General features: G+C 35.5%; 1 protein-coding gene across 1 annotated transcript; it reads right to left on the bottom strand.

Moving 5' to 3' along the window:
- Nucleotides 1-6,014: 6,014 nt before the first annotated feature.
- LOC764889 (solute carrier family 15 member 4-like) lies at nt 6,015-21,583 on the bottom strand. Its single transcript, XM_030973177.1, has 8 exons — nt 21,212-21,583; nt 20,279-20,489; nt 19,007-19,176; nt 15,576-15,979; nt 12,713-12,887; nt 11,367-11,567; nt 9,770-9,901; nt 6,015-6,241 (listed from the first exon to the last, which is right to left on the bottom strand). The coding sequence occupies exons 1-8, from the start codon at nt 21,552-21,554 to the stop codon at nt 6,081-6,083; spliced, it is 1,797 nt and encodes a 598-aa protein (XP_030829037.1). The 5' UTR covers nt 21,555-21,583; the 3' UTR covers nt 6,015-6,080.
- Between the last annotated feature and the right edge of the window lie 2,511 nt (nt 21,584-24,094).

The following is a 24,094-nucleotide window of genomic DNA, read 5'->3' as shown; positions in this document are numbered from 1 at the left end:
ATTTTTGGGGCCTGCAAATGGAACAAAGTACCTTTAAGATTTAAGACTGTTTAAATAAAATGTAAGGATTGAAATTGTAACGTGAGGTTAGCCAATTAACCTTGTAATTGTAATTAATGCCTGTCATTTTCATTCTCACACAGTTGTAAAGAGGTTTTCAGCTTCTGATCTAACTTTTTCATTTGTTTCTCTTTCACAATGCCCACCTGGGATTGGAGTATTGTGTTTTACCTGTGAGAAATTGTTTTCTCATTGAATAGCAATATCAACTTACAACTGTACTGTCTTTCTTTGATTATTTACGCTTTGATTTTCATTAACTCAAGTAATGTAATTATGCAAGTACAGTCAAACCTGCTTTAGTGACCACCTGTCTACAAGGACCACATTTTTTGTTTACCTTGAAAATGGTTTCTCATTGAAACATGTACTAAAGAAACCTGTATTCAAAGACCACTTTTTGTGTTTCCCTTGGGCGGTTGCTTTAGACAGGTTTGACTGTACATGGAACATACCTCTTTTTGTTTAATTTTTAAGTAGATTTGAGAGAACTGCAGTAACAGCAGTTAGGGTTTGTATTTGTGATCTTACTGATCTGACTGTAACCAGTAGTAAAATTTACTTGTACACGTACATAGAAATTTGTTCTTCTAAGTTCTAAATACGGCATTATGAGAATAATATGTTTGAAATCGATTCATCTGTCATTTCGTCATCATAATGAAAATTATTAATGACTAAAAAAAAGACATTAACTTTTTTTTTCACCAAGGATCCAAACCCTGGACAGTGGACAGTCATATAGTTTGGAGTATACATAGTGTGCAGTGGATGTGTGACAAAAGTCTACTTTGGCAGTCCTGTTTGTTTCATTGGATGACCAAAGCTGGTAGAGAGTTAAAACAAATTACATGAAGGGGGGTCATCCTAACAAGTCACAAACATTAAAGATCAATTTTCTGAGGCTGACTCTGAACTCCTGAAGTAACTATTTATTAACTACCATATGTTTACACTGTAACTAAGAATTCCTAGAAAATATTTTATAAGGTTTGTATACAGGTCTCCGTACAAGAATTTACCCTTTCATTTTGATGTTCCTGATCACTGTAATATACGACGTAGGGTAAACGTTCTTGTTCCTAAATACCTGTATTAGATTGACTATGAAGATCTCTCTCAATTGAAATCTCGTACTACAAACTCATTTTACAAGAGGTTCTTGCCAGTGCTTTCCCAGTTGAGATAGCTTTCATAGTATAATCAGTTAATCACATTACAAGTGTATTCTTTTGATAAATGAATCATTTGAACTGGCCATCAAATTATACCTGTATTCACTCATAAACTTAAAATGAACACCGGTATATGAATAGAATTATAAATACAGTGTACTTCACAAAAGGTATGACAAGTTGAAATGACAGTTTGTGTATATGTCATATATTTGAGTAATATCTGCATGTGTTTTACTTTGTATTATTCATATCCATTGAAATGTACACCATGTACAGACTGCATGACCATTGTAGCAGACTTCATACTACATGTACATTCTACCTGAACATTCTTTTCTCTTCAATTTAAGGAGAATAATTTTATGAAATGGCTGTACAGATAGTACTCATTTGATTGCAAGTTTCAATGTCCAAAAATAAATGTCAGCTACCTTTTCTTCACTGCTAAGTAATATTAGCTTCATCACTGAAATGATGCATATCTGTCCAAAATCTGTGTGATGCGCTACTTGTGCTTTGACATGAAGCATGTACTGCGTAGCACTTCTAGATCAGATGGTTACTTACTAGTGCACCTGTTTAGAAGGAATTCTTAGAAAGTTGTAAGCACACTGCCTCATGGTAGCCTATCTACAATCCACTGACAGTCTTGCAGAGTTATGAGTTCCACTGCGTGGTGCCGTGAAAGGAAGCATCATTGAGCTATCATTGTTTCTCTTTTCGATCAGCAAAATCTATGATAATGACAAACAACTTGGCTCTAGAAAATTGAAAGCTTAAAAAAGGTTCTGAAATGTTTTGACAGACTCATGGAACATAGGCGAAAACAAGAATTGGACGGATGTTATTTACTTTTCACATCTAATCATACAGCATTTTGAAAAGAAAAGTAATATTTACTAAGCTCCTTGAAGATGTTTGAAATGTAAACACAACCACTTATCCTACTTGCCCCGATGTAGCTGAAATTACATGCATTTGTACACATGATGCTACAATTCACACACTGTGATTTCGGTACACAACATTACACAATTAGTTGGGATCCAATTGCATTTAATAGATTCCTTCATGGCCATCTAGTTTTTTAAAATGATGTTGCCAATAGTACTTAACCTTTTAGACTGAATGTTTGTAAATATTGACCGTTATGCATTAAAAGTGTGTCATTTTGATAGAAACCGATATAAGAAAAAAAAGGAGCATGAAAAGCAGTTTACATGAATCTTTCATGACAATAATTAATCAAGTTACATATTGCTACAGCTAGACGCATATTTGAATTTATTGTGCACCGGTTGAGTTTGAGGCTTCTTTTAAAAAAAAGACTTATGAGAAGCATTTGATAAAGTATGCATGTGTATTATGAAAGTATTATATCTTCATTACCAGTGTAGGTGTGTAAATTTCAAAGAATACAAGCCTGTTTTTGTGATATTATTTCATAATTTTCATGTAATCTGTATGTTTGTGTTGTCCTGTCACACCAAACCTGTGAACAAATGATATACTCTGAAGAGTTTGATGGATAAAAATTCAGTTGTATTAACATTTGATGCACACATTTTCCTTAAATGGTTACTCTTGATATCTTAAAGAGCTATTTAACTTGCCTGACATATCTACATGTACAGTATACAGTAACTACACAACTACATGACTCCAAGAGTGATCCACAAACAAAAACAAAAAACAAACACAAATATTCAATTTGGAGGGAGTATGAAATGAGGTGCTTGAAGCACATATGATGAGTGCAAGGCACAGAGTTCCTGGTAGCTAGGGTGTTCGGTGCTCTCTGATGCAATCTGAGCCATGTTTTGAAGCATTTTCATTTTTCAAGCAAGTTTATGACTAGTATTTCATAAATAAATTTAGTTGAGACTGCTGGTGATTTTTCAAAAACTCTATGTTATACTTGCCTTGAATTTGCTAGTCTTCAAACTTGTCATTCTGAAATTCAAATCTGTCGCTGTTTCAAGTTAACACCCATCGTGGATCAACGTAGAATCAATGAACGGAGGATGCATTATGTTATCACTGTATTTAAGGAAGAAGTATACTGTCTATAAATTCGGAAACTTGTGTCTTACAGCCAAGCAAATGAAATCACATTTATTTTATATGAATTTCTATTCAAAGAAGGCGGGAGCAAGTAAGTCATAACTTGAATTTTGTGATAGTTGCAGCTTGCCTTGTTTATTCTTTGTGTATACTTTATAATTCATTTTGATGAGCCAATATTAGCAACAAACAAAACAATGGTGATGTCTTTTTTTAATTGTTTTTATTCCTTACTGCCTTATTTTTATCTGAATTTTTTTCTTGAGCGAGTGCAAATTGATTCTGCAGGGATATTGGTTCAAATGTGTAGGTGTGATATCTTCTTCTTCATATTTCACAAAGGTCTAATATTGTACGCATTAAAGGTACCATTTTACATTTATAATCTAATAATTGAAAATAACACAAATTATACAGTCAATCGAATATGACTGGGCATAGCACAGTTATAAATAGCAGAATGTACTAAAACACTCAACGATGTAAGATGGTACCTTTAATTTCATTTCAATTACTTATGGTATGTCATTTTAACATATAAATATCTTCTTTTTTTTTTAAACATCATTATTCAGACGTTATATACAAATTATGGGTGTAGTGTTTTTTTAATCCTTTTGAAATACATTGAGATATTGAACATAATCTTTGTCTTATGTTATTGTTGTTGTCTGTGAATTTTTATGTTGGAAGAGCTATGTTTCCTATTTTACATGATCCACTCTCAGAGGTCGTATGAGGCCTGGAGGTACACCATCGTGCGCGTAACAAATGACAGATTTACACAAAATGAAAACTCGGCAAAGGAGGGTTTGAAATGGAATAATATGACTCTTTAATCAAATATGAATTAATTTGACAGTGTCTTCCAAACCATTTGTATGGAGGTCTACTCTCATTTACAAATTACATCTGGAAGACTGCAGTGGGTCAACTCAATGTGTTAAGGTCATAAAGGGATGAGACTTTAGTGAATAAAAGAGAGGGGGATACATAGTGAGTTGAAAAGGGACCGAATGAGAGAGAGACAGAAAGGATAATGAAGAGGATTGGGAAGAGAAAGAGAGAGTACAGGAAATACTATCCTAGAAAAGAACAATATTCTCCATTCCCATCTAAAAACTAGTGATTATGTTACATACCCTTATTGATATATACCCAATATTATTTAGATAGTGACAAGTGATTATAATAGATATGATATATATTATATATAATAATATAATAATGACCTATTCATAAGTTCAACCTCTATACCCGTTCTTCAAATTTTATTTTCAAACGTAATTTAAATACGGAATGCATGTCCACATTTCTTTCCTCTCATGATACCATGTGAATTTGATTATTATGGACTAGCATTTTCTCACTAGCAATTCAAATGACATCAATCCAACAAAACAACTACCTACATATACCCACACATTCAGTAATGTCATTCTGCATTATCTTTATAGGCTTGATAATCGAAGCAAACTAAACTGGCAAGGTTAAAATTTACCATAAAAATGTATCATTGCCATCACATCAAATAATTTGTATTGTATACTTATGATAGTTTGTTAATTTGCTTTGAGAATTCTGAATAAATTTTATTTGAAGAAGAAAAAAGGTTAAAATTCAGCCTCGTATGCCCATATATGGTATATGTCAATAGCACTATATAACACAGTAAGAGACAATGCGATTATTCATCAAAATTGGTGGAACTGACTTGGTTGCCCTTTTATGCATTGTGTGCGCGCAGAGAATTGAAAGTTGGACATTGTATTTGCTTTGCTTATTGAATTCGAACTTTCAATCTTTACATATAAATATTTCTTTCTCTTTATAATTTTCTTTTCCATGAGAGAAAACCTTGGCTGTGCACCTGTTATAAATTAATGTTACACATTTCTTTGTAAATGAATATAAACTGTCAAAATGTAACATTATAATAATAAATGACAATATATATCCACTGAATTGTGGTGCGTCAATAATTGATCAAAATAATTAAGACTCTTCTGCCAGTATGCGCTATAAGCTGATATTTATATATAAATATATTTTTAAAACGTTATACACCAAATTTGGTCCAAAGGCCACTAATTGTGATCAAGTGTTTTTTTCTATGAGTATACGTACATTTGGCAATTACAATACCAGTGGAATGTTCCTAACCATTATTAAATATCATTATGAACAATAAAGGCCTCATGAGAACCAATCTCACGAAAGCATAACGCCCCAATGTTAATATTTGAATGATCATTGTTTACAATGGTGTAGATGGGCATGACCCCCCTTGAATAATTATGATAATAAATTGGGAAGAGAGAGAGAGAGAGAGGGGATGCTTATTGTGAAAAGAAGATGTTACAACCCTTTCCGAAATCTCCCCTGCCTTTTTTCCTCTCTCTTTCGGTCTTCACACTTTTGTATTTGCATTCAAGAGGAGGGGGGTCGTGCCCCCTGTGGAGTAACATGTTTAACTTTGCCCCCCCCCCCATCCCCTATGACACCGGTGCCCTCTCAGTCGCGGAGTGGATCTTCGCCACGCCACTGAATTAATGTCTAGATATCAAAGAGTTTCAAATATTTTGGCAAGTCAGGAATTTTGTTCCATACGTTATCAACATCATAATTATGCAAACTATACCACGTTGACAGCCCTCCTCTAGCTTGGCTCGACCAAATAAGGAAGAAAATTTTATATCTTTTTGGTTATTATTTTTCATTCTTGGTAACATAATCAGCATAAGAGAGATAATTACCAGATACATATGACTTGCCCATTTATACACTCGACTGTCTATCGTAGCCGTACTGATTCACATATTTATAATTCCTGGTGATGAAGTAGAGGTAGACCATGTCGAGGATGATGACGCCAGCCAAGAGGAAAAAGTAGTACTCAAGATGGCCCTTGTTGATATCATTAGGTATCCATTCATGACCTAAGAGTAAAACAAGATTATGATTTCAAAAGGAAACGGTACATGTAGGCATACAGAATGTCTGTTGAGAGCCATAATGACTTTAGCTGATAGCACGACACACCCTGGCGCCAGTTTCTCGAAGGCGTCATTTAAGAAACGCGTGTTAATTCTATAGCACACGTTTCAATGGGATGTCTAAGAAGTTAGACTTATGACGGTTTCGAGAAACGGCCCCCTGCTAGATAAGATATGAAACTTGCAAATAAACCACTGCACTGCCTAAATATTGGTAATTCAAACTTCTCCGACGGCTGTAGCTTCTCATAAATTTGCTTATACCAAGATCAAAACCAATTGTTGTTGGCGTTCTGTATCGACCTCCGAAAAACAATTTGTTTATCGAGAAATTGTCCAATATTCTTGATACATTAAAAAAGGATGACGAAATAATTCTTTTAGGAGACATGAATATTTGTCTTCTTCGCAAATCGCCACTGGCTAAAAAATATATTGACTTGTTGAGTCTTCATGGGTTTAGTCAACTCATTAAAGAGGCAACACGCGTTACACCTACATGTTCTTCTCTATTGGATCATATTGGTTGTACCAAAGAAAATAAAATAAGTCAAAGTGGTGTCATTGATCTAGGTATTAGCGACCATTATTTTACTTTCTGTACACGGAAAAATGTTAGACTGGCTATAGGTCATCACAGGACTAATGATATCAGATCCATGAAAAAATATACAGAAGAGTCTTTCAATCTTCAACTATCTGTTGTTGATTGGTCACGAATAACTGACTGTACAGATGTAAATGAGGCATGGTCAATATTTCAACATGTTTTTATCTCAAATTTGAATATGATAGCGCCACTGAAACGGATAAGAATAAAACAAAGATCAGAAACTTGGGTGACTAAAGATATTCTTTCCCTAATTCAAGAGAGAAATATAGTATACAAAAAATGGAGGAAAAGAGCAAAAGATGAGAAGCTCTATAAAAGATACAGAGTATTAAGAAATATGGTCCAAAGAGAGGTGAAAAGGGCTAAACTCGTTTACTTACAAAACAAGATAGAAGAAAATAAACAAGATTCGAAAAAACTTTGGCAGAATCTAAAAAGCTTAGGATTGAAAAATAAGAAGCGAAAAGAACAAGAATCTGTCATTAAAATTGATGGGGAATTATGTCATGATAAGATGGCCATCGCTGATGAATTCAATGCTCATTTCACAAATGTGGCTGCCAAATTAGTAGACAAACTCCCCCCTTCCAAAGACTTTTTCAGCGCAGACAATGATTGTATTCGTGACTTTTACGAAAGAAAAGGTGTACGTGAAAACAGCTTCGAGTTATTACCAATCAGTGAACAATTTGTTTTCAAAGAGTTACGTAAGTTGAATGTATCAAAAAGTACTGGGTTAGACTTGATTCCAGCTAAATTTCTAAAAGATGGTGCGAAGGTTTTATTTAAGCCTCTAAGTTACTTAATGAACCTATCTATCTTGACGAGTACTTTTCCAGAGGATATGAAAATAGCAAAAGTGACTCCACTTTATAAAAAGAAAGATAAAACTGATGTTAGCAACTATAGACCTATTAGTGTTTTAAGCGTAGCATCAAAGATTCTAGAAAAATCGGTCTGTGTTCAAATTGAAAGATACTTCAAAGAAAATGATATAATTTATGAATTTCAATCTGGTTTTCGACATGATTATTCGACTGAAACATGTCTAATTCATTTGACTGATTATTTGAGGAGAGAAACTTCCCAAGGGCGCTTTGTTGGTATGGTGCTCCTTGATCTGCAAAAAGCTTTTGATACAGTTAATCATTGCGTCTTATTGAAGAAGTTACAACTAATGGGTTTTGATAAGGCAAGTTTAGATTGGTTTAGATCCTACTTATCTAATCGGCACCAAGTAGTGGCCATTCATGATATTCGTTCCAAACTAATGCCTATAACTTGCGGTGTTCCTCAGGGAAGCATTTTAGGCCCAATTCTGTTTTCAAGTTATATAAATGATATGTGTATTTGTATAAAAGACTTCAAACTATTATTGTACGCAGATGACAGCGTACTACTCTATTCAAATCCTGATCCTAAATATATTGAGGAAAAGCTCAGTGAACAGCTGTCTACGTGTGTCGATTGGATGACTGATAATAAGCTTTCTTTACACTTGGGAAAAACAGAAAGCATTTTATTTTGTTCTAAAAGTAGTTCTAAAAAGTCATTTGAATTCAAAGTGACACACAATAATCAAGCAATCAAGAGAAAAGAGTCTGTGAAGTATTTAGGCATTGAGTTGGCTAGCGCAATTTCATTTTCATCTTTAGTAGAATCAGTTGTAAAAAAAGCAAATTCTCGTCTGAAATTTTTGTACAGATATCAAAGTTGTATGGATTTAAAAGCAAGACGTACACTCTGTTTTGCTCTTATTCAATGTTTATTTGACTATGCTAACCCTGCATGGTATAGTAACATAAACAAGTCAGATCAAAAGAAGTTGAAGATTATACAGAACAAAATGGTGAGATTTATCAACTGTTCTGGTCCAAGAACTCATGTTGGCTACAGCGAACTTTCTAAAGCTGGTTTTCTTGAAGTCGACCAAAGATCAAAACAACTCGTATTGCATCATGTGCATAAAATATACCATACTAGGTCGAATCATTATATTCGATCCAACTTCGATCTTGTTACTGACGTACATGATTATAATACAAGAAATAGACGATTCAACTTTAACTTACCTGAAAGAGTAGGTAGTATTGGAAATTCGTTTTATTACAATGCCATAAAACATTGGAATTCCCTTCCCAATGGTGTAAAAGAAATAGGAAACTATGATCATTTTAAGAGGAAATTAAAGGAATACCTAATACTTGACAGTCAGAGAAGAGAAGTGAATGACATGTTATATGATTGAAATTTGTATTCTTCTGTCGGTTCATACTTTTTCATGTTGTATATACTTATGTTTTCGTACGTTATAGAATTTCTACAAATTCATCATTATTTTCCTCTTCTTCCTTCTCCTCTTTTTCTTCTTCTCCTTCTTCTTTTTCTTCTTGTACTTAATATCATTTCTATCATCAGTTTAATGTTGTTATTATTATTATCTTTAATAAGTAGTTCTTTTAATTTTCTTATCTGTCTGTAAATATTACTATTTTAACTTATTAATTTTATACATGTCTATAAGGGACCCCACTGGAAATAAGCTCTCGAGCTTTCGTGGGTTATCCTGTTCAAGCTGACTTTTTTTTATCTGTTATTATTGTATATTGTTGTATGTTGGAAGCTTGTCGAATAAAAATCAATCAATCAATCATCATGATCTTGTGCAAATATTATAAATCACAGAGTGACAGCGATCAAAATGTGGCCTCAGTTGTCTCTATATTGTTGGATTACAATTTCAATCTACACTGCTGTCACTCCTCGGCCCTTTCATTTGGTGATTTACCCCCCCTCCTTTTTTATTTTATAGAGTTCATGTATATAATTACGAACAGAAATTATTTGTGTCTACATACCTGCGGAGGCAGCGTTGACGATGATAACCAGTAAAGATCCAACATAGCTGCCGATTCCATTATAAAAGAAATATATCCCGGTGATAAATGCTTGAAGGGATTTGGGGGACTGAGAAAAGGCGAATTCTAGACCTGGAAATGACAATGTGGAAAGAGAAATATAATGAGTATGAGCTGGCAGGAAAACAGAATCATCAACTTTGCCATTTCTCAGTGTATTGTTTTATATAAGTTCCAAAGATTCATTTTACTGTCAGTTCTCCGTCATGTACTCCCCTTTTCCAAAAAAAATTGTGACCAGGCTTACGTCCGTTTTTTAATTTTTCTTTTGGTATATACAGTGTCAGGATTGCTTTTAGATCTGGTTAAATTTTTGTCGAATCGTGCAATATTGCCTTTCTCCGAATCACATTTTTACATTGTATGCCCCACGAATATCGTCTGCTACAAGTGAGACAACGGTTTATCACTTTTGTTTTATTAGATTGGTGATAGATAACATAATCTGAGCAGCGGCGAGTCAATTTAGACTATCTAGGACTTGTCTTACATACAGGGACTGCTGCATGTATGACCAACTGTTGTCTGTTGACACCTGAAGTGGCTATAGGCATATTGTTCGCAATTGCAAAACATCCATGGTACAAAAATGATGCATTCTGAGGTAATCCTGCATAATCAATTAAAGCTTAATATGTTTAGGCTGCTATTTAATTCATTTCTGAAAGCTATAGTTCACCCAGTGGCGGATGCAGGGGGGGGGGGGGGCCGGGGGGCCCGGCCCCCCCCCCCCCCCCCGCTTGAGAAAAAAAATCATGTAAAATCACGTGATTTTTACCTTTTTTGGGGGTCGGGCCCCCCCTGGCGCTCAAAGGGGGGGGGGTGCAAATTGAAATTTTTTTGAGGATCAAAACAAAAAAAAATGTGCTCACTACCCCCCCCCCCCCCCCCCCCCCCCACTGAGCGACTTTTCGGCCGGCGCGATTTTCAAATTTTCGGGAGCAAAAAAAAAAAAAAAGTTGGGCCCCCTCCCCTAAGAAATCCTGGATCCGCGCCTGAGTTCACCATGAGTCATATATAGGGTAATTGCATCTCAGTGTGCATGGTGATTTCCCCTTTTTTATTCTTCAGTTTAAACATGCAGATTTAAACAAATCCTTTATCGCTTTTTCCATAACATGTTCAGTATGTTATTGGGATTTCTTTTTTCGTTTTGGATGAGAAAAGTCTCCCCGAAATCAGTATGAAAAGAAAAAAAGCTCGGCATTCACCGAAAGTGGTATTTAAAGGTCGGGTGACATCCAAATATAAGTTGATTCCTGTTGATGTGCAGGGTTGCATATAACTCATATTTTGTTCTTCAAACATTCATAGATTTTTTAATATTTTTAAAAAATAATAAGATCTGGAGCATTTTTTTAGGGTGGAACTTAGCAGGTCTGAGAATTTTTTTTTTTAATATTTAAAAATCAGCATATATCTTGATGTCTACCGACCTTTAACAAATACACACCCCCAAAACCTCTCTCAACATCTTTCTAAATTAATCAATTTTCCTTCTTTTCTCAGTAGTGATCAAAATACATTATTGTATTACCTGTGATGAGAACAAAAGTATCCGCAATGCCAAAGAAAATATATTGCGGAATTTGAACGAGGATTGAGAGCGATGAAGCATGGAAAATGACTCCTGAAATTGTCTGGTCAAGACTCCCGCCATTTCTGATAACGTGTTTACGAATGATCTCGACCATGGCAGCATATAAGACAGACAGAAGCCCAGATACGAGACCAAATGCTATCATAAGTAAAATGACAAGAAACAGCAAAATAAACGTTTTAAAATGGGTCATTAAAATGTTATACGAAGGCAGGTTTTATGATACTGAAATGACAAATTTCCTATCCATGATAACGGCATCAGTAAATTTAGCACTGAGTTGCTCATTTCACACAAATCCCTCATCGATCTATTTTGGTATGAACTCAATATTTTTCGTCTTTACATCAAGAGAACTTTAAATATTGTTTTATATTTAAATCTTGATAATGCAGGGACTGAATATCAAAAAATTTAAGAGATATTTAGCTGTTATTTGCCCGCAAGAATGGTGTTTTGTATGATTCTGCATAACGTTTAAAATCAATATATTATCAAAATAAAAATATGGTTTAGAAGATTACTCAACTGTACCTGAATTTTTTTACATGGAATCACTGAGATAAAAGTAAATGAATGTAATTCCCTTAATTGATTTTGCGTTGATCATTATAGGAGCATTCACATGCTCCCCCCAAAAGTATGTTCTTATCCTGATCAGAATCTCTCTATTAAGATTTTTCGGATTCATACGCATAAAAACAGCGAGATACTGACGGCGATTTAAAAATCGATTTTTAAATTCACTTATTGCTTTACGTGTGGTATCCCCTACAGACTCAACCCAGACGACTACTCATGGACTACCATCCTAGGGCAATATTATTACCAAATACCACCGGGACAAAATGTACTTTTCCCTAGAGTATAGAAATAGAAAAAAATTAGTGTCGTAGTCGAGTGGTTAAAACACTCGACTTGAAATTCAAAGGTCGTGGTTCGATCCCCGACACGGCACTAATGGCCTTTGACAAGGCATTAATCTTCATTTGCCACACTCGACCCAGGTGAGGTAAATGGGTACCCGGCAGGAATTAATTTCTTGAAATGCTGGAGCGCTGTAATGGCAGCTATAGGATAAAGCCGGGGTAATAATTAGTGCGCCTCGGAATAGAATTTCTAGATAGGCAGCGCTATAGAAATGCCTTTTATTATTATAGTAAATGGGTCTTTCCAAGAGCAATCGTATAGTTGTACAATGTAGCTATTCACCATTAAAACAAATCATGCATGTGGTATAATCCTCAGGTAGGTTGACAAAGAATTTTGCTACGAAATATTACCCATTCGTTTGACCAGTGTGACTCGTGTTCCTCGACGCTCAAGGAGAGGATAGACGACGCGATCGACGATGGGTATGGTGATTATGACGGACAGAGGTACAAAGAGAGCTAAGAAAGCTACTGGAATACCCTCCAGATCCATTCGCTCTCCTTGGAGCAGATAGGTAGTTGAGTACTGAAGTCAAGCATGATGAAAGATTGTGAGAAAAATAATTATACTAATATATATATACCATACTTATATAGCGCATAGTTACGAATATGTCCCTCTGCGATGTAGAGAGAAGGAAAGAAAGAAAGAAAGGAACAAAAAAGAGAAGAGTGAGATACACTCGGCACACTCCCTTAAGTCATCAATTAACATTGGACATTGTTTCGTTAAAAAGAAACATTTTAAGATGAGTTTTAAAGTTGTCACACTGTCATAATGTTTGGTATATATTCGGGCAAGTTATTCCAAAGCTCTGCTGATGCAAGCAGAAAAGACATGACCCATATGACTTTGTATTTATTTGCGGCATTATATACACTGTTGGTCATTAAGGTTGAATACATTTTTTAACCCAATTTATGGAATGATTTTGACAATTATTTATTCCTAATATATCTAGATAATAGTAAACATTCTCAGATTTTATTGAATAATAATTTGCAAGGTTTGTTTTGCATGACTGTTAAAGCATGTGTATGCTACTATATACTTATAAACTATGTGACCTACGCCCTTAAGTCATAACTGACATTAATAAGGATTAATGCCTCACAAAAGGGCACTAATATAGCACATCGACACGGTTTTGATCCCGGGGCCTCACAGTTACGAGGCCGTTGCTTTCCCACTGAATCATGACTGTATGCAGCGGGGGCTAGGGTAGGGGGCAGTTAATGTCAGTTATGTCAGTTATGACGTAGGTCACATAGTTTATAAGCATAGTAGCCCACACATGCTTTAGCAGTCACGCAAAAAAAAAAAACACTCGCAACTTATTATTCAATAAAATCTGAGAATGTGTACTATTATCTAGATCTATTAGGAATAAATCATTGTCAAACTCATTCCATAAATTAGGGTGACACAAAATTATTCCACCTTTATGACCAACAGTGTATAATAAGGATATAATTTTGGGAAGACCCGAGGTTTCTGTTAATTACGTAGTAAGCAGTTGAGTCAAATACGTAGGAGCCAATCCTTTCAGGTTTAGACAATGATTTTGAACTCGATTCTTTCTTTCATTTCTTCAATATAACAGAGATAGATTCATTAAGACGCTACCTCGTGACAAGCCAGGAGAAGTACATGTATTGTATAAAGAAGGAGCCGCTTTCATAACATTTTTTCATGAAATAAGCCTGATAATCAGGGGCGGCCGAGCGAAAAGAGGGCTCCTACAAAGGGAAATCTGAAAACGAAAATATACAATTTTTAGACACTTTAGTATATACCCCTATATTGTGATTATACATTTCAATTGTGATGGTTTCAATATTTGTTTCACTTTATACACGATACAAGATATTGCTTAATCATCATGCTTTCCAGTTGGGTGTGATGGTCTGAAAAATTATATGCGAGCGAGGAAAAAAATTAAGATTTGTGAGGTCGCAGTGCAAAAAAATACATCTTTTAAAGAGGAAAAAAAAAACAATCCTGATGGGGTTATTATAAGCACATTCTCATAACGGAAGTCTGAAAAGACCTTTGATAAGTAACGTAAGTATATCATCTATAGATGCGTGCGAGCGTAGCGAGCGAGCTTTGGGGAAAACTGCTCTTAGCCGCTTGAAATTAGGGGCACGTTTATGATGAGAGGAAAAGGGGACATTTATCAGAAAAGAAAAGGAGAATGTGTCAAAGTACAAAGAGTAATTATCAGAGGTGAAAATGGGGCTCACCAGGTATGAAAAAGTTAGTCATGAGAATAGGAAATGGGAATTTTGTAGACGGAAAAGGGGCCCCCATCAGATTTTGATAGGGGCATTTATAAGAGGTGAAAAGGGGCATTTATGAAAAGGGGATAGGTCCATTATTAGAAAAGGAAAAGGGGCACGTATCATTGTTAAATGGGAAATTATTAGAGGAGAAAAGAGGCACTTATCGCACCTGAAAAGAGGCAATGATCAGATATGAAAAGGGGCACTTATGTGAATAGAAAATGGGCACTTATAATAAAGGAAAATGTGCATTAGTTGAAAGAAAATGGGCACCGATCAGATATTAAAGGGGCATTTATCATCACATGAGCACATGTGAAAATATAAGGTGCGCTTATCAGATATAAATGGAGGTAGTTATTAAAAGGGGAAGGGACACTTCTTACAAAGGAAAAGGGGCACTTGTCAAATTAAAAGAGGCACCTCTCAGATTTGAATAGGGCAGTTATCAGAGGTGAAGGGGGCACTTGTCAAAAGTGAAAAGAGGCGCTTCTCGTGCCTGAAAAGGGGCACTTACTAGAGATTAAAAAGAGCACTTATGAGAATGGAAAATGGACTCTTATTGCAAAGGAAAATGGGAACTTGTCAAAGTAAAAGGGTCACATGTCCAAATAAAAGGGGCACTTATCAGAGTTAAAAAGGGGAAGGGGCATTTTTACAAATTAATAGGGGCACTTGTCTAGTAAAAGGGGCACTATTCCTATATAAATAGGGGCACTTCTTACAAAGTTAAAGGGGCCCTTTTCCTATGTAAAGAGGGGCACTTTAGGGGTGATTGAAAAAGTGCCCCTTGTCCCCCCCCCCCCCCCCCGGGAGGGCCGCCTCTGCTGATGATGAATTGATTGTCATTTTGGGCGTGACCAGTTTAATGCTAAATGTATCACATAATAACATTCTATTTGAAAGACAACGTCTGAGTCACAATTACCTGAAACCGAATAGTGTTATAGAGAATGACTACTGATAAAACATGGAGTGTGTTTAGGAGCCATTTTAATTCCTCCACGGCTTCCGCTGCATAAGGTCCGCCATTTTCACTCTTTAGCCGCTCCAAACATCCACGTTGATCAACTACGTTTCGTTCAACGATCACCATATCGTCATCAGATAATCTCGACGACGTTCCCTCGCCAGCATCGAGTCGACGAAGCTGGGCTCGATTCCCGTTCACCTCTGCTAAGAGTGGATTCGTTTCGGCAGAACGACCACAACAACTTCCCTGAGCACAGCAGCAACAACAGCAATAGATTGAACAACATGTGCCATCTCTCTCCGAATGCATTGTTATCGCGGTCTTCAGCATCCGAAGGACTTGTAGCAACGCCTGATTACCTATATAATAGCCAAACCCAATAGCATTGAGAGAGAGAGAGAGAGAGAGTGAGTGAGAAAGAGAGAGAGAGAGAGAGAGAGAGAGAGAGAAAGGAGGAGGATGAAAAAGACAATTAGCGGCCGTCCAAGATAATGCGCGACCATATAAAATCATGAAACAACTAACGTTACTGTTACATGACGTCACATAATTTTGTAATACTTTATTTTTTCCAATTCTTTTCATCATCATTCAAATACATCTTTTAAGAGCAATTTCATACTAATTAAAAACAAATAATTTCATGTGAAATATCGAATAGCCTACATCCATACATGTCGGGCTTTGTAACATATACTCATATACTCATATACTCATATATTTTTTGCTGATGACTCAAGTGTATTTTTTTCTCATAGATGTCCACAAACATTGTTGAAAACTGTTAATGAAGAGTTTCGAAAAGTAATGAAGTGGATTAATGCTAATAAGTTATCCTTGAATCTTCAGAAAACTAATTATATACTGTTCAGTAATTCAGTTAATATTTTGCCAGGCGAAGTGGCATTCAATAATAACCCAATTGAGAGAGTAACTTCAACGAAATTTCTTGGAATATACATAGACGAGAAACTGAATTGGATAACTCATGTGGACAAATTAAGTAAAGTGGTGTCAAAAAATACTGGTGTTATTTATAAGTTAAGATCATGTATACCTCAAGAGGTATTGTTCATTTTGTACTCTACTCTTATTTTATCATATATCAATTATGGTATGTTGGCATGGGGCAAATCATCCAAAACTCAAATCCACAGGCTTTTTGTTGTGCAGAAGCGGGTTATTAGAATAATTTGTAAAGCAAATTATCGTGCACATACAAATCTACTTTATTATGAAAACAGTATTCTAAAACTAGAAGATCTCTATTCAATGCAACTTGGAATGCTCATGTTTAGCATTCACTCTGGAGACCTCCCTCCTGCCCTTGCTCAAATCTTTAGAAGAAATAACCAAATTCACAGCTATAATACTAGACAGGCTTCTGCTCTCCATTTACCATATGCAAGGACAACCTTCACTTTGAATACACTAATGTCCACTGGCTCCAGGTTCTGGAATTCACTTGATACTACCATAACAAATGCTTCAAGTATCTCAGTTTTTAAACGTAGACTTAAGTCATATTTTCTTGACAAGTATGTCGATGACACATGAATGTGTTATCAAGCTTTATTGTTAGTGTACTGTAGCATATTTAACTCTACTCTTGATCTTTTTTTCGTTAATTCTTGACTTTGACATATAACCCCCTTTATCCCTTTTCTTTTTTCTTCTTCTTTCTCATCTGTACATACTACATATACCATATATTCCTACTTGACCTCTGCACTCAGAGAGCAATAACTCATTGATGTCTCGACTTGGTGTCGGGTTGGGTTTGTCCATATTATTAGATCATATTAGATGCAACGTTGGGTAGTTGTTCTCTGAGAGTATTTTGTAAATAGTTTTATATATTCCATATTTGTTGTTGTATTCATAAATAAGTTATCTTTGTCACATCATATGAGGGGGCCTTAACTTAACAAGCTGTGCTTCAACCAAGGTCTCCTCGTCTTCCTTTGTTCTACATTGTACTGTTATGATTATACTCTATTATATTTTGTCACATGTGTTTTCTGGAAGACAAATAAACTTGAAACTTGAAACTTGAAACTTGAACTCACATGATATTTATTAGAAACATCCAATTTATCCGGGAGAGATTTTGTACACAAATTGATGTATAAAATGACGAAAACCAATTCCGGCACAAAATGGTGTAATATTAAATTAAAACATGTTGGAAAATTACATAAGACTATAAAAAGAGAGATTTTAGTTGACTGAATCTGATTTGAGTCACTGGTTTCTGTACCATAATTCTGATCGATACTTCTAAATATAAATGATATGGGGAGTTTTCTCTTTTCAGAGGTAGTACTGTATTTTTTAAATTTTATTTTAAAACAATATTTTGACAGACTATAACATTATTTTCATGTTCAAGCATTTATTAATTTTTGTTTAATTCAACAGATAAAACGTTTTTGAAAGAAGCAACAAATGAACATGAAATGACTAAGCATTTTATCATTATTTTTATTATTACTATTGTTTTAAACGAATAGTGAGCACATTTTTTTTTTTTTTGATCCTCAAAAAAATTTCAATTTGCACCCCCCCTTGAGCGCCAGGGGGGGGGGGGGGCCCAACCCCCCAAAAAGGTAAAAATCACGTGATTTTACATGATTTTTTTTTTCTCAAGGCCCCCCCCCCCCCCCCTGGATCCGCCACTGAGTAGATATATCGGTAAAGTTTACTATTGTAAATTTAATATATTAAATAATAATAATAATAATCATTTAAAGTCCACTCCAAGTTTTATTAAACCGAAAATGGAAATTCTTTTTGCCCAATTGATCGTGAGCCCGGCAGCAACTGAGAAGCGCCAGATCGACGTTGCTCTAGAGTCTATCCCCTTATTAGCTTATGAGCTTTCGATTTTAGGCACCAACCGTCAAACGAGGTAGCTGCAACTCCCGTCTTTTAACGTTTTTTGGTATGACGCGGCCCACGACCTCCCGGTTGTGAGGGGGACGCTCTACTGACTGAGCCAACACACCGGTGGAAGCTAGTTCTAAATTACTGGCGTATGATGTTTCTATACAAAAATGATGACAATCTTGGATATCTTTATACAAATCAAATTTCTATTTCTGTAAGTCTCTATAACCTTGTTAAATCTTAAAATTTCCTCTCATGAAAATAAGCATAAACATGAAGAAAGATGGATATACATTGCTTGATTTTTAGAATGCGATTGCTGTACTATAAACGACGGAATTAAATAATCAGGGTAAAGTGATTCCCATCACCATTAATAAATTTTCACAATAGTGTTTATATAATTATATAGGTGAGGTCCTATCATACTTAGAATGCCAAAGATGTTTCTTTGTCAAAACTATTTTCTTACAATAATGTTGAGACGTCAGTATTACCTCTCGGTGGTCTCGTTTTGTAGAAATCTCGACCCACAGCGAAGACGACAATACCGACGACGTTGAAACAGAGAACAACGATGAAGCCCAAGAAGAAAGAAATATTTTGCACGACGTATGAAAGTACAGAATACGTAAACAAAGGAGCGATCTCGGAGATGAAGTACACCCTATTCTCAAAATGAACAAAATACATTTTTATTTAGTTATGATATCACTTTCATCAAAATTATAAATATTCATGATATTTGTCACATTTTCACGTTTACTGTCTAGGATTTAGACTTAACCGATTTAAAGAGGCGTGAAATGCTTGAATAACAATTAGGCATTACCAGGTTTATAACTTGTTTCAATCTACCTATATTCACAATAACATTTAACGTGCTGCACAATAATATTGATGTGTTTATTTAAGGGGAAATTATTTTAATCGATGATGTTCAACAGATACATGTACATGGTATGCTTGAAGGCTTCAAATATAACGGAATAATGTATAATCAAACAATTTCCACAAACAAAAATTGGGAAAAAAGAAGTCAGTTCTAGAATACTTCTTTCATACATCGGACATGCTTCAGAACTGATTGACGAGAAAAGAATAGCTCTCTATAATATTTTAAAATTGAGATCCTCTTCATCTTGAATCTAAATGATTTGATACCTAATTTCATACCGAATGAGGCGCGATTGCTCAGCGGTAGAGCAGTGGTCTCCTAACCGAGAGGTCCAGGTTCGAAACCAAGTCATTGCTCTCGTGCCCTTTGGTAAGGCATTAATCCTCATTACCAAGTCCTTCGGAGATGACTTAAAGCCGTATTGTGATTGCTTACTGTCTTATAAACATAATACTCAGGGGCGGATCCAGGTATTTCTTCCGGGGGGGGGGGGGCACACGGGGTAAGAGGACATATGTATATATATATGTTTTTGGTCCCAAATAATCGCAATGACTCAGCCAACCGCTGAATAAGTGGGGGGGGGGGGAGCACATTTTTTTAAAATTTGTTTTGCTCCCGAATATTTGAAAATAGCGCCGGCCGCAAATTCGCTCAGTGGGGGGAGGGGGGCACGCCCCTGTTTGCAAGTACATTTTTGGCGAATTTGGGGCTGATTTCAACATTTTTTTTTTGCACGTGTCTCCTGTGCTCCCCCCCCCCTGGATCCGCCACTGATACTGTGCATGCTTTCTTAGCAGTCAGCTTAAACAATAATCAATCATCATCAATCATATAAATAAAATTTCCTGATATACAAGACAAGACCTACCAATGAAAGCTACTTCGTATCGCTCTATTTCCATACTCTTCAACTTGAATGGCGATGAAGGGGGCACAACACGCCTTGAGGGGGGCGGTACCAATGTTAACGATGAAGAGAGTAATGACGAAGAAGACTCGTTTGGTTTCTAGGTTAAACCCAAAGGATGGACCATAGTCGTTTGACCATTCATAAGCTACCAAAGGCAGCACAGCGGTACCTGAAATATTGTTGAAGTTAGAAGAATGTCATTCCTTGTGCCTATCAAAGATTGGAAAGGGCTCTGCTTCTTGACATTTTCAATCAACAGCCAGTGGTCCGATGAAAAGACGTACATTCACACTATATACAGTTGCCCATAAAGTTCATAATAATTCTTTCTTACCTCTTTTCATGAAGTGATTTCATAAAGTTTATTCTTGTTAGATAGAGTTGATATGACTGTTATCAGAACTTATTGAACAATCTGAAGATTCATATAGATTAATAAAAAATGTTCTTAGAAGATATAAACTTTATCTATTAAGAATAAACAATATCATCGCAATTATTACATTAAAAGAGGTGAGCATAAAAAAAAAATTCAAATTTTATGTAAACAGTGTATTCATCGATATTAAAATGTCGACGATGAGTGATTTTTCTCATTTAAAGATTTTTAAAGGAATGTAATACTTCCAATTTTCACGTTTTCTTGTCTTTCTCTCACATGAAATAAAAGATTTCATGCATTTATCGTAATCATAGGAATAAAAAGACATCTGCATCTAACTTTTGGAACATGCCCGACGAGCTTAACAACAATCATATTTATGTTTTATGTAAAGCATTCTTCGCGTCATGTCATATCAATGAATTCGATAGTTTTGCAATATAAGACTAAATATATTCCAGAAATATCTGAGTCTCTTTTTACATATTTATGTTTCTCTATCTACTCACCTAGTAAGCACATTAGTGATCCCAGGTATATGGAATTATAATTCCCCAGCCAGGAATCGGATAGCCATCCTCCGAAAATCGTAAAGACGTAATTCGTGCCGATAAAGACCAAACTAAAAACTGCAGCATTGGCGCTCGAATAACCCAAATCGTTCGTGCAGAAAAGAACGAGGTTCGTCAGGATACCGTAAAAGATAATTTTTTCGACGAAATTAAGAAAACCAATGCATAATACCAAGAAAACATCACGGCTCGTGGGTTTGCTATCAAGAGCCTCTGATTCTGATGAAATTTTTTGTCTTGAAGAGGCTTGAACATTCGACGAATCTCCAGTATTCGACATTTTACAGCACTACCACGATTTCAAGTTTAAGGCCGTGTTATCCACCATAATTACATGCCAATACTGCAATGTCATACCGTTTTTAAATTTTTTTTAACAAGTAATAAAACTTTATAACATATCCTGGTAGACATTATCTACTGTATCCCTGCATCAATACATATAATCATTTTACACAGGTTTGGCATAACAGTACGACAGAAATATACAGATTACAATAACATTTTGAAACAAAACAGGCATTCCCTGAAATGTAGACACCTACACTGGTAATGAAAACATAATACTTTCATAATACACATGCATATTTTATAAAATGCTTCTCATCTATAAAAAAAAATAATTAAGGAGCCCCAAACTCAACCAGTGCACTAAAAGTTCAAATATGTGTCCAACAATATGCAACTAGACTAATCATTATCATGAAAATTCATGCTTTTTTTAATGCTCCTATTTTCTTTCCGGTCTATCGGTTTGTTCAGGACAATACAAAATGGCACACAATAATAATAATAATAATAATATTTAAAAGTCCACTCCAAATTTTATTGAGTTAAACCGAAAATGGAAATTCTTTTTGCCCAATTGATCGTGAGCCCGGCAGCCACTGTGCAGCGCCAGATCGACGTTGCTCTATCCCCTTATTGTTGAACGCCAAACAAGGTAGCAGCAACTCCCGTCTTTTAACGTCTTTTGGTATGACGCGGCCGCGGTTCGAACACAAGACCTCCAGGTTGTGTGGCGGTCGCTCTACTGACTGAGCCAACACACTGGTATTTTTTATTTTTTTTAATAAATGACAGTCAATACCTACATACATACTACAGAGTCTAAAAGGTTAAGTACTATTGACAACATCATTCAAAAAAACTAGATGGCCATGAAGGAATCTTTTAATTGCAATTTGATTCTGAGTAATGTAATTCTGTGTACCAGTCAGTGTGTGAATTGTAGCCGCATGATATACAAATTCATGTAATTTCAGCTACATCGGGTCAAGCAGTATAAGTGATTGTTTTTTTCACATGTCTTCAAGGAGCTTAAATAAAATTTGTTTTCATTTCAAAATGCTGTATGATTAGATGTGAAGTGTAATTAAATATCCTCCGTCCAATTTTGTTTCCGCCTATATGTCCCAAGGGTCTTTCAAAACATTTCAGAAACTTTTCTAAGCTTTCAAGTTTTCAGAATTATGTTGGTTTTTCATTATCATAGATTTGCTGATGCTAAAGAGAAACAATAATATCTTAATGTTGCTACTTGTCATGGCAACAGTATTTGTGGGGCTACCCCCTACGTACAGTCATGATTCAGTGGCAAAGCAATGGCCTCGTAACTGTGAGACCCGAGGATAAAAATCGTGTCGATGTGCTATATTAGTGCCCTTTTGTGAGGCATTAATCCTCATACTGTCAGTTATGACTTAAGGACGTAGGCCCCCTAGTTGATAAGCATAGTAGCATACACGTGATTTTGCAATCATGCAAAACAAACACTCGCAACTTATTATTCAATACAATTTGAGAATGTATACTTTTATCTATAGATCTATGAGGAAGAAATCGTTTTCAAAATCATTTCATAAATTGGGGTGAAAAAAAATTATTCCACCTTTATGACCAACAGTGTATATATTGATGCAGGTATACAGACAGTAGATTATGCCTACCAGGATATGTTATTAAGTTTTATCACTTGTTTAACAAAACAAAAAAAATCCAAAATGACATTGCAATATTTGAATGTAATTATGGTGGATAAGACATTACGGTCTTAACCTTGCAATTGTGGTAGTGCTGTAAAATGTCGAATACTGGAGATTCGTCGAATGTTCAAGCCGCTTCAAGCCAAAACAGTTCATCAGAATCAGAGGCTCTTGATAGCAAACCCACGACCCGTGATGTCGTCTTGGTATTATGCATTGCTTCTCTTTATTTCGTCGAAAAAATTATCTTTTACGGTATCCTGACGAACCTCGTTCTTTTCTGCACGAACGATCTGGGTTATTCGAGCGCCGATGCTGCTGTTTTTAGTTTGGTCTTTATCGGCACGAATTACGTCTTTACGATTTTCGGAGGATGGCTATCCGATTCCTGGCTGGGGAATTATAATTCCATATACCTGGGCTCACTAATATGCTTACTAGGTGAGTAGAAAGAGAAACATAAATATGTAAATAGAGACTCAGATACAATTATTGCTGGAATTATTTACTCTGCGTCCCAGAAAAAAACGAAGCCGAGAATTATCGATGTTTTATCATAACTTAATCAGATTTATAATTAATAAATGACACATATTTGTAAAGCTTAGATCCTCCTCTTTCATTACGTTTTGTTGACGATCAGCCATGCTTTTCTGTCTTTCGTCTTTTTTGTTCATGGCTGATCGTCAACGAAACGGAGTTAAGTCTTTTATCAACTTTGCTTGTTGCTACGGCAGGCATCCAGTGAAAACGAATTCATTTAATCAAATTATGGAATTGCAAGCATTACTTTAAATAGACAGAACTTTGTTATTCCTGGCTCATTTTTGCTGAT

This window comes from Strongylocentrotus purpuratus, unplaced genomic scaffold, assembly GCF_000002235.5.
Source record: "Strongylocentrotus purpuratus isolate Spur 01 unplaced genomic scaffold, Spur_5.0 spur5_scaffold_6, whole genome shotgun sequence".
Classification (NCBI taxonomy): Eukaryota; Metazoa; Echinodermata; class Echinoidea; order Camarodonta; family Strongylocentrotidae; genus Strongylocentrotus; species Strongylocentrotus purpuratus.
This window is presented reverse-complemented; position numbering and strand designations above follow the sequence as displayed.